Below are 12,714 nucleotides of genomic sequence, written 5' to 3'. Positions count from 1 at the left end.
AGGACGCGTTGCGCGGCCCGGGCCGGAAGTCGGCGAGTTCCCGGGTGTGTGTCTGTGTCTGTCTGTGTCTCGAAGAGGCGCGCGGCCCGGGACAAACGCTGGGGAATCCCATCTGAGGCGTCACCACTGTCACTACCATCACCCACGGAGCCACTTCTAGAGGGGAGTAGACCCGGCCCTTCGCCGGGCAGAGAAGATGTTGCCCCTGTCCATCAAGGACGATGAATACAAACCACCCAAGTTCAATCTGTTCGGCAAGATTTCGGGCTGGTTTAGGTGCGGGGTGCTATATTTGCGGGTAGGGGGTATCCGGCCGAAGGGGAGAAGGCCCAGACCTAAGGATGGCCCGAGGTCCAGGGAGGGAGTGTCAGGGACACCTTCCTTCGCTGTGAGGAAAGGAGCGTTTGGACTGGGAGGGACTTGAAAGGGGACCCAACCTCCGGGTCCTGGCACCCCTTTGACTCTCCCGCCTCTTCTTCACTTTTATCACTCCCAGGTCTATCCTGTCGGACAAGACGTCCCGGAACCTGTTTTTCTTCCTGTGCCTGAACCTGTCTTTCGCTTTTGTTGAACTACTCTACGGCATCTGGAGCAACTGGTAACCAAAGGGGAAAAGCAGGGCGGAAGCAGGGGGTGGGGGAGACGAAGCACTGTTTGCTTAGTGCCACGTAGCTCCTCACCAGGAGGTTCAGGTCTTGCCTTTGCCATTCAGCTCTGCTGCTGAGTTGCTGTCTCAATTCCACACCAATCTGGCAAGGCTACGTTGAAGATCCGGGGCCCATCGTGTGCAACAGCATTAAGATTTGGGTCCCGCCCTTCCACCCCTCCCGTCAAACAAGAGTGACAAGTCTCCTTCATTTTGGCTGATAGTCATCCCTGACTACAAACCTTAGCTTTGCTCACTTTCTTGGAATTGGGAGAAACCTGTGTTTCCTGCCCCTTTGGGGTGGGAGTGTTCCTTGCTTCTCTTGTGGGGGAGTGGCATTTGGATTTCACCCTTAAGATTCCAAGAGGGAATATCTGGTATGTTCACCTTAATTTTTTAGGTGTTGGAATGGGAAAGAGCTTTATAAAGGGAATATCAGGAGAAATATGTGTCATTCTCTTCTCTAATTTTATGTTGCAACTGTCTCATGATTTTCCTCTGGTCTTGACTGCAATAGAAAATCCCATAATAGGTTTCTACAAACTTCCATCTCTTGAGTTGATGGATTTCTGTGCCATCTTTGGGTTTGTTTGTTTGTTTTTGAAACTGCTTTGGGAAGAGGTAAATTCAGGGACTCTGGAAATGAAGTACTATGATCTAGGTATTTGCTGTTGTATAACTTAGGGTCTTGTAAAATTGTTCCGCTAACAATAAGATCATTACACTTCTAAGTGTGCTGAATGCTCTTTAAATCTCACACTCATCTGAGAATCTGATAAAAACCAACACTTAAAATTTTATATAAAACTTCAGGGAGATACTGTGTTCCTTGAAATACATCTTGAACCCCAGCTTAAGAACCTATGCCATTTATGCTTTATTTTCTATTAATTAGAGTTAGTCTCTTTCCTTTATGTCCATTTTCAGGGAGAATTGTTGTCCTTGATCTTTATCTCTACTGAGATTGAACAATGATTTTAAATAAGAGCACCATTTTTTGTGACATTTACATTTTTATATGAAAAAGTGGACTTCTTTTCAGTTCAGCTGTCAACTCAGTTTTATAAAAAATACTCAGCACATTATGAAGATTATTGATTTAGTCACCGCTTTAAAAGGCATACTGAAACATAAAATCTTAGTATATATAATAACCGTTTGAATCCTTTGGGAAGCAGATATATGTATCCCGTAATAGGACTGTCCTTTAATGTATTGTGTATATTAAATAAAGCACTATGTTGTATTGTAATAATCATGCTTTATTATAAATATACAGTATTTATAATATATTTTGCTCTTCTTAAATTATGCCATATTGTGGCATATGTACTGACTGTATCAAGACTATAATGTGGTTTTCATATGTACACTTTAGCTACAGTTACTTTGTATTACAATACACTATCTTTCAATATGGCTTTCCACTGCATAAATTACTATATGAAATGTCTTGTTCAAGGGAATTATATGTGAAGTGCCTAAACCACTTTCATGGGAAGTTAGGTATAAAGTAAATTTTTTGATCTGTAGGGATCTATTGAGGAAATCACAGTTGACCTTTCAACAACATGGGGATTAGGAGCATGAACTCTGTGCAGTTGAAAATCTATATAACTTTTGACTCCCCCCCAAAACTTAACTTCAAATAGTCTACTATCGGCCATAAGCCTTGGCGATAACATGAACAGTTGACTAACACATATTTTGTATGTTATATGTATTATGCACTGTATTCTTACAATAAAGTAAGCTCAAGAAAAGGAAATGTTATTAAGAAAATCATAAGGAAGAGAAAATACATTTATGATACTGTAGTGTATTGAAAAATCTCTGCATGTAAGTGGACTCATGCAGTTCAGTCCTGTGTTGTGCAAGGGTCAACTGTACTAAAACTATTGTTTTCCAAGCGATTTGTCAGTATGCATAAGTACATAAGGAAAACATCAGTGGTACATGACTTTTTCTTCTGCCCTTTGGTGGCTTGTTCTGACCTTAGGATCTCTTTTCCTCCAGTTTACTCTCTTTGATTGTGTTATTATGTCTTTCACATTTGAAATCTAGCTCTGAACTAGTATCTGTCATACCTAAATAATTTAGTAGATATTCATCATTATGTTGACCTCCTTATCCATAACCACTTATTCCTAATACTAATTTTTATCAGAGGATTTGCTATCAAAGCCTTGGTGTATTTAAAAATTTCTTGGGTCTTTTCATAATCTGGATTTCTTTGTCTTATTTAAATATTACAGTTTTTAGTCCCTTTTGTTGACTGGTCAACAATTTCTTTATGTGACTGGATTATCTCTGTTCCTAAAGTTTCAATTAGATTTTAAGATCCTTGAAAAAGTGCCTCACCAAAATTTATTTTATCATAGTCATTTCTGTGTTCATTTTCATTCTATAAAAATTAAGTTTCAAGATGTTATGAACATGAAATATCAAGAATTTTTTTCCATTATGGAATTAAAAAATGGATAAAACATGCTCTCTCTTCACAAATAAAGGTTTATAGAAACAGTTGATCTAGTTGCAAAAAATGTTAAATAGTTCTGCTTCTTATTTAGAGCCTTCATTATTTAAAGGAAGAACTTAGGCTTATTTGGTTAGGCGTCTGCCTTCAGCTCAGGGCCTGATATCAGGGTCCTGGGGTTGAGCCCCAAGTCCTGATATCAGGGTCCTGGGATTGAGCCCCACGTCAGGCTCCCTGCTCAGTAGGGAGTCTGCTTTTCTCTCTCCCTTCGTGTGTGTGCGCTTGCTCTCTCTCTCTCTCTCAAATAAATAAATAAAATCTTAAAAAAAAAAAGGAAGAACTTAGTTATAGTTGGTTTATATTTTTGATGGTGAGAATGTGTCATCAGTGGAAGAATAGCTAAGCTCTTTGTGTATTTTTCCACCATTAAATATCCACTGCTTTTTACTTTTCCACTAGAATGTAAATTTTATTAAAGTAGGGATCTTTTCTGTCTTATTCAGGCACCTTAGTACATGGCACATAGTGTGCTTAATACATATTTGCTGAATGAAGAATGAGGGAGTAACTAATGTATGGAATTTACCTACATCAAACATACTAACTACCCCTATTAGAGGGGAGGAAAATCATTAAACTCCTCTTTTCTCTTATTCTTTGAAGTTAGTAGGAAAATCGTAGGAATACAATGTCATCTTTCCTTCTAGGGTTCTTTTTCCTTTTAGCATTTTATTTTCATTGCTACTTATTGTTGAGTAACTACTTAATCTCAAGTTAATATAGTATAAGTATGTGGTTTTGTACCATCTAGGATTAAGTTCTTTTTGAAATTATGGAAAAATCCCCAAATAATGATTTCTTAAATAAGACAAAACTTTTGTTTCCAGGATGGCTGTGAGAGTTCCAGCCATCCCTAACAGCAGATTGTCCAGAATGGAGAGGAAAAAAAGGTAAAAAGTGTATATAGTGTCTTTTAAGGAGATTTATCTGGACATTGAGCACTTTGACTTATATATCAGTGGCTAAACCTTTATCATTTTGGTCATGCCTAGTTGCAAATGTTGCCTTTGTTCCAGTCAAACAGGTATTCTGAAAGTCAAAGATTCTTTACTAAGAAAGACACTGTAGGCTCAGGAAGTGGGACTAGAAAGAGATAAGTTGCTTTGACTTCTTCTATAGATGGAAAACTGAGGCCCAGGGTTTTTTTTCCCAGAGTAACAGCAGAGCCTAGAAGCACCTGTCATCCAAGGTTTTTGTTGTTGTTGTCGTCAGGTTGTTTTGTTGTTTTTTTTTTTTTTTTTAAGATTTTATTTATTTGCTAGAGATAGAGACAGCCAGCGAGAGAGGGAACACAAGCAGGGGGAGTGGGAGAGGAAGAAGCAGGCTCCCAGTGGAGGACCCTGATGTGGGGCTCGATCCCAGGACTCTGGGATCACGTCCTGAGCCAAAGGCAGACGCTTAACAACTGAGCCACCCAGGTGCCCCTGGGTTTTGGGTATTTTTTTACCCCACTACACCATGATTTTTTTCCTAGTATCTCAGTATAGTTTCCTTTGTTTTTATGCTCTCTTATTTTATGTGTACTTCACTGTCTGTTAGAAAATTTGATTTCAGTAATATTTTCTACCAAGGCTATTACAGTCATTTTCCCCTTAGACATAGAGGGAACACATATAACTCTAAAGGTAAATGTCTTTGTATTACCAAAGTAAATATTTGTTCAGGAAATGTTTTAAGCCATACCGGACATTGATTTGTTCCTACTTCTGTATAATATGTCATAGCATGTGTTTGTAAAGTAACTCCTTGGTAAAGAAAATGCTTCCATTAATCACATTTTTCTATAGAATTAAAACATGTGTATCTTAATCTTTTATCAGCTTTTCCCCTCTCAAAAGACAACATTACTTACCAGTGCATGGTGATGACTTTTGCTTTCCTACAGCTTTACTTTTCACCTTAAAAATGCAGATAAATATTCCATCTTGCTGAGAATTTTTTTAAGTAAGGGATTATGTAAATGGAATGTAGTGGAGTTGAGGGTTTTTCATTGTAATTCTCATTAGTTTATCAACTTATACAAATGTCAGGATTCTAATTTCTTGGTAATAAATTGACAGTTAATGGTTTATTTTCTCCTTTCCATCTCATGAAAACCTATCTTGAGTATTCCTTATCTTCAGTTTTGAATTAATCTTCAACAACTACTATAAATGTACCGTTAGCTTAGTTACCAATAGGCCTTTTTAAAATTGTTTATTATGGAAAATTTTAAACATAGATAAAAGTAGAGAGTTTAATGAAACTCATGTCCCTCTTCATCACCCAGATTTAACGTTTATCAACGTGTAGCCTATTCTATTTCCTCTTACTTTTACCTTCCTTATGCTTTTACCTGTCCCACCACTGAATTATTTTAACACAGATACTAACTCTAATTTCTTTCAAAACTACTTCAGTATGAGTCTCTAAAAAATAAGAGCCCACCCCCTTTTTTAAACATTACCCAGTGCCATTCTCATCTTTAAAAATCAGCAATTTATTAATATCAAATATCTAGTTAGTGAGTGTTCAGATGACCCTTATTGTCTCATAGTTTCTTTTTACAGTTGTTTTAATAAATCAGAATCCAAACAAGATCTAATCACAACAAGATCTATAGTATTTGGTGGATATGCCTCTTAAGTCTCCATTTATGGGCTCTTTTCTCCCTTTGTTTTTGCCTCCAGTAGACCTTAAAATCTTTTTTGAAAGTTTCTTTTGCTTAATGTTCTATTCACGTTTATTATATTTTGCTTCAACTAATATGTTTCTCTTTTGTATCCTAGGAAGTTTTTATTATTAAAATATCTTTAGAAAGTAGTCACTTAAAAAAAGTTTAAAAATTATTCATAGAGAAACTGACAGCGTTTAAAGATGGGAGCCTAAAACAAGAATGCTGCTTTTAGGGGTGCCTGGGTGGCTCAGTTGTTAAGCGTCTGCCTTCAGCTCAGGTCATGATCCCAGCATTCTGGGATCGAGCCCCACGTCGGGCTCCCTGCTCGGCGGGAAGCCTGCTTCTCTCTCTTCCACTCCCCCTGCTTGTGTTCCCTCTCTTACTGCCTCTCTCTCTGTCAAATAAATAAATAAAATTAAAAAAAAGAAAAGAATGCTGCTTTTAGCAACTAATTTTTCTTCATCAGGTTACATTTGGTATATAAATCAGATAACCTGAAAAATTCTCTATGCTGTCTTCATTTATAAGGAAATTTACGCCATGTAGTTTAAATAATTCAAAATAAGAAACACTTGTTAATTGAAGATGAGCAATAAAATTGGCATTCCTCATGAGTAGTATTTTGATACACGATAGGTGAACAGAGAATTAGAAGTAGACTCTTTTTCATATGAGTTTGCCTACATCATTGCAGCTGAGTACTTTTCAAATCATGATACCAGGTTTAAATAAAAAGACCACATTGCAATGCTTTAAGAGAACATGATGTTCTTCCACTTTAGAAGAGGGAGTGATTTTTCAGATAGAATCATATATATAATATACTGAAAATGAAATAACATTTTGATGAAAAGTAAAGTTACTTAAAATTTAAATAAAATTAAAATCTCATTTTGATGAGTATTAAAATGCCCAAGCTATATTTAAACTTTTTGAACAGGGAACTCAATTGCTGTAGTATACAGAAGAGGTTTACCATCTTTCCCCCATTAGGGCAATGTTTGATGTCCAGTAAATATATTTAAATTTGTTATAAAAAAGATAGTGTGTATTAATTTGCTAGGGCTGCTGTAACAAAGTACCACAGTAGAAAGTGACTGTCTTGTAGTCTGGAGACTAAAATTCTAAGATCAAGGTATTGCCCATGTGAGTTCCTTCTGAGGTCTGCCAGGAAAAATCTCTTCATGCTTTCCCTTAGCTTCAGTTGCTTTGCTGGCAATCTTTCACATTCCTTGGCTTGTGGAAGTCTCATCTGATACCTTATCTTTACTCGGTGGTCTCTATTTGTGCATGTCTGTCTCCAGGTTTCCCCTTGTTATAAGGACAACAGTCATACTGGATGGGGGCCCACCTTACTGACCTAATTTTAATGAATTATGTCTGCAGTGACCCTATTTTCAAATTAGCTTACATTCTGAGGTACTGGAGATGTAGGACTTCAACTTAAGATTTTGGAAGAGGACACAATTCAACCCATAGCAGATTTTACTAAATAAATGTGTACATCAGTATATTGGTAAATATTTTTGTATTTATATTTATTTAGAATGAATACCTTGCCTTCTTCTACAACTGATTTATGGCCATTTAAAATAGAATACATATATAATACATATAAAATACATATATAATAAAGTACTTAAATTAAGAAATAAAAATGTTGGGGCACCTGGGTGGTTTAGTCCATTGTCTGCCTTCAGTTCAGGTCATGATCCCAGGGTCCTGGGATTGAGTGCCACATCGGGCTCCCTGCCCAGCAGGAGCCTACCTCTCCCTCTCCCTGCTGCTCCCCCTGCTTGTATTCTTTCTCTCTGTCAAATAAATAAATAAAATCTTAAATTAAAAAAAAGAATTAAAAATGTTAAGAACCATGGGTAGAGTGGAAAAAATAAGCCTACTAAATATGTAAATTAATGGAGTTACTGATACTGACTTTCAAATGTAGTAAAATTCCATAAAGTTAAGGCAGAATGGGTAAAAATTCTCATTGTCAGGTTTTACTACAACACAACTACATTGTTTTATCAGAATAGATGATTTTCTGAAACCAAATTTCAAAAGTAACTTACCATATTAGTCCTTCGTCACAGCATAGAAAACAAAATCATAAACAATGTCTTTATTGGTGGTTTAATAACACAGTACAGAGACATTCTTCAAATGGGTCTTTCATACTTGAAAATATAATAAAGTTATTATTTTCAGTGTTATATGACAATTAAGGTTCAAGTGTGTAGTGTTGTGGAGATCCAATTATTCAAGGAAAAATTTTAAAATAACAGCTCTGAGAGAATTGCATGAATAACAGGACCTTTACTATGTCCTCCTCAGGCATCAGTTTTCTCATTTAGTCTTTTTATTTATTCCTTTATTCTCATCCTGCTTTGAGTTGGGTATTAGATGAGTACAGACAGTGCTTAAACTGCATTATGCATCTATATTTGAATAAGGTATACAAAGTTCATGATAAAATTTAAGACATTTTCCAAAATACTTTGTGATGACTTGAGATTTATAAATTATTGTATTTTGGGGGGGCGCCTGAGTGGCTCAGTCAGTTAAGTGCTTGACTCTTGGTTTTGGCTGAGGTCATGATCTCAGGACGTAAGAGTGAGCCCTGAGGTGGGGCTTAGCACGGAGTCTACTTGTCTCTGCCCCTCTGCTCCTCCCCCTGCATACCCTCACTCTCTCTCTCTAGAATAAATAAATAAAATCTTTTTTTAAAAAATTATTGTATTTTTTTATTGTATTGTTTTACTTCAGTTTCTAATTTTATAATTATTCCAAATTACGAGAACATTTTAAAACTGCTTTTTCTACTTAGGTGAGGAATGTTTTTCCCTTTAGTTTGTAGCACTTAACAATTGATGAAGGCTCTGGCATCTAGCCACATTGTTAAGAGTGATAGGTCATGCTGGGAACACTATATATTATAAGGTATTAATAATTAACATAGTGATTTATTAATAATAATGGTAATAATAGGAATATTGATGTAGCTTTAATGTGGCAAGCACTGTGATAAGTGTTTCACATATATTAATTCAATCAGCATAACATTTATGACACTTTTTATTATTACCTTGTTTAAGTAATGGCTAAATTGAGATACAAAGTAGTTAAGAAATTTGAGATTGACAGAACTAGTAAATCGTGGAGTTGGGAGTTGAACCCAGGTACTCTGACTTCAGAAGTAGTGTTCTTAACCACTCTGTTAATCCTTGGTTTTAAATATTGAGCTGTTGATATGCTTGCTTTCAGAACATTTCTGTTGAGCTATCTTCAAGTTCACTGAATTCTTTCCTTAGCTGTGTCTAGTCTTCTCATAAACCAATTGGAAGAATTCTTCAGCACTGATACCTTGTTTTTTGCTTCTCCCATTTCCATTTAATATTTAATTTTTATTTTTTATATATTTTTAAATTTTTTCTTTAAAGGATTTTATTTATTTGAGAGAGTGTGTGCATGCATGCATGTGGGAGCAGGGGAAGGGACAGAGGGGGAGGAAGAGGGAAAGAGAAGCCCCAGCAGACTCCTCACTGAGTGCAGAGCCCCTAATGGGGGCTGGATCCGTGACTGTGAGATCATGACCTGAGCCAAAACCAATAGTTGGATGCTCAGACAACTGTTACCCTTCCATTTAATTTTTTTAAAAAAATATTTCAGGAGCTCCTGGATGGCGCAGTCATTGAGCGTAGGACTCTTGGCTTCATCTCAGGTCGTGATCTCAGGGTCATGGGATGGAGCCCCATTTCAGGCTCCTTGCTCAGCTCAGCATCTGCTTGGAATTCTCTCTCCCTCTCCCTCTGCCCATCCCACTCATACTTAATCTCTCTCTCTCTCTAATAAATAAATATTTTTTAAAAATTTCATATTTTTCCGCTGAAATTCCCAAGTAATTCATATGTGTTGTTCACCTTTTTCCATAGATCCTTTAACATATTAGTTATAGTTATGATAGTTCCAGTATCTGAGCTGGTATCTCGGTCTGGTTCTGTTGACTGCTTTATCTCTTCACCATGAGTTCTTTCTCCTGCTCTTTTTTGTGTATCTTGAAATTTTTGATCAAAGGCTGGACATCGTGAATAAAGAGCTGTGATTATTGAGGTAATAGTATTTATAACTAGAAGTAGATATGCCTCTTTTGTCAGGCCATTATTAGGTTAGGTTTTTGCATGTGTCACAGAAGCTCTCTCTTCATATTCATGGCACACACCCCCACCCAGACCACTCCCCCCAAGCTGTAGACTGCTGTTTCTTGTTACTCAGTGCTAGGTTTGTGGTGAGGGCAGAGGGGCATTCATTAACTTAACCCAGCCTCAGTCTTAGGCAGGCCCTGTGAGCCTGGGCCTTGGGAGTATGTTTTGTGTTGTCTTCAAAATTTGTGCCCCTCCTGTGAAAGCAAAACTCTGCTGTGTACATGTGGATAGTCTTGGGTGAGAGTGAATTTCCTGCTCTTTTTCCATTGGTAGCAAAACATCTGCTTTGTGTTGATGCAGAATTCTATGTCCCTGCTTTAGTGACGTTTCTTGGTGGTTGCTTTAGCATGCATAGTATGAATTTTTAACTTAACACAAATATGTTTATCTTAGAATAATATACTTCTATCTTCTTCTATCCCATGTGCTATTATTGTCACACATTTCACTTTTACATGTTTAAACTCCACAATACAGTGCACCTGTGTTTGCTTTATACCAGAGGTTAGCAAACTTTCTCTAGACAGCAGATGGTGAATATTTTAAGCTTCAAGGGCCATAAGGTCTCTGTCTCAACTTCTCTATTCTACTGTTATAGCACAGAAGCAACCATAGACAGTATATAAATGGATGAGTGTAACTGTGTTCCAGTAAAAAACTTCATTTACAAAAATAGATGGTGATCTGGGCCATAGGGGATCACCCTGCTTTAGATATCATTTTTAAAAAAAAACTTTACTGAGATAATTCATATACCATACAGTTCACCCATGTAAGGTATGTAATTGAATGGCTTTTAGTATATTCACAGAGTTGTAAAACCATCACAACAATCAATTTTAGAACAGTTTTATTACCCAGAAAGAAGCCTTGCACCTGTAGCCATCACCCTCTAATTCCCTTATCCCCTGATTTGCCCTAATTCTAGGCAACCACTAATCTACTTTGTCTCTATGTATTTGCCCACTCTGGCCTTTGCATATAAATGGAATCTTACAGTGTATGATCCTTTCTGACTGGTTTGTTACACTTAGCATAATGTTTTCAAGAGTCATCCATAGTCTACATGTGTTAGTATTCATTTATTTTTATTGCCAAATAATATTCCAGCAGTGTGTGAGAATTTTGCTTTCTCTACATCCTCACCAACACTTGTTATTAATTTTTTTGATTTAGCTATCATAGTGTGGGTATGAAGTTGTTTCTCATTGTTTTGATTTTCATTTCCCTGAAAGGTAGTTAATGATGTTGAGTGTCTTTTATGTGCTTCTTGGCCATTTGTGTGTCTTTTTTGGAGAAATGTTTATTCAGATTCTTTGTTCATTTAAAAAATGAGATTATTTATCTTGGGGCGCCTAGATGGCATAGTTGGTTAACCGATGACTTGGTTTTGGCTCAGGTCGTGATCTCAGGGTCAGGAGATCCGGCACTGCGTTGGGCCTCATGTTCAGTGTGGAGTCTGCTTAAGATTCTCTCTCCCTCTCCCGCTTCCCCCAATGCTTGCTCTCTTTCTCTCTCTTTCAAATGAATAAAAAAATATTTTTTAAAAAATGGATTATTTATCTTTTTGAAGTGTTTTAAGAGTTTTTCATATGGGGCGCCTGGCTGGCTCAGATGGTGGAGCATACAACTCATGATCTTGGAGTTGTGAGTTGAAGGCCCATGTTGGATGTAGAGATTACTTAAAAATAAAATCTTTAAAAAAGAGAAAAAGAGTTCTTCATGTATTCTGGATACAAGCCACTTGTCAAATATATGACTGGCAAATATTTTCTCCCATGTGTGCATTGTCTTTTAATTTTCTTAATATTGTCCTTTGAGGAACATCTTTCTTAATATTGTCCTTTGAGGAACATAAGTTTTAAAATTCCAGTGATGTCCAGTCAGTGTTTTCTGCTTTTGCTTTTGTCACTTATTCTTTTGATGTCTTATTTATATAAGAAACTATTGCCTAATCCAAGGTGGTGAATATTTTAGTTTTTATGTTTAGGTCTTTGATCCATTTTGGGTTAATTTTTGTGTATGGTGTGAAATAAGGGCAAAAACCATTTTTTAGTTATGGATATCCAGTTGTATCAATATATTTGTTGAAAACACTATTCTTTCCATTTTGGCATCCTTTTCAGAAGTCAATTGACCGTAAATGTGAGGATTTGTTTCTAGATTCTAAATTCTATTCCATTGCTCTATAGGTTTACTTTTGTGCCAGCACCACACTGTTTTGATTACTGTAACTCTGTTGTAAACTTTGAAGTTGGGAAGTATGAATCCTCCAACTTTGCTCTTTGTTTTCAATATTGTTTTGTCTATTCTAGGTCCTTTGCTTTTCCGTATGAATTTTAAGGTCAGATTGTCAGTTTCTTCAAAGAAGTCAGCTGGCATTTTGATAGGAGTGACTTGAATCCATAGATCATTTGGGGAAGTGTTGGCATCTTAACAATATTGTCTTCTGATCCATAAACATGGATGTCTTTCCATTTATTCAGGTCTTTTTAATTTTTTTTCAATAATATTTTGTTGAAACTTTATACTTTTTTGTTAAATGTGTTTGTATTTTTTTATGCTATTGCAAATGGAAATTTTTTTTATTTTATTTTTTAATATCACTACTATATAGGAATACAGTTCATTTTTGATGTTGATATTGTATCCTGCAACCTTGCCAAACTCATTTATT

The 12,714-nt window shown here is 36.4% G+C and overlaps 1 protein-coding gene across 1 annotated transcript in view; it reads left to right on the top strand.

The window, feature by feature from the left end:
- Window positions 1-40: 40 nt before the first annotated feature.
- SLC30A7 (solute carrier family 30 member 7) overlaps window positions 41-12,714 on the top strand; it is an 87,590-nt gene continuing 74,916 nt past the window's right edge. Inside the window, exons 1-2 of the mRNA XM_008697647.2 lie at window positions 41-276; window positions 497-598. Of these exons, the coding sequence (XP_008695869.1) occupies window positions 197-276; window positions 497-598 (182 nt within the window). The 5' untranslated portion in view covers window positions 41-196. The remainder of the gene's footprint in view (window positions 277-496; window positions 599-12,714) is intronic.

The sequence above is a fragment of the Ursus maritimus genome, unplaced genomic scaffold (assembly GCF_017311325.1).
Source record: "Ursus maritimus isolate PB19 unplaced genomic scaffold, ASM1731132v1 scaffold_12, whole genome shotgun sequence".
NCBI lineage: Eukaryota > Metazoa > Chordata > Mammalia > Carnivora > Ursidae > Ursus > Ursus maritimus.
This window is presented reverse-complemented; position numbering and strand designations above follow the sequence as displayed.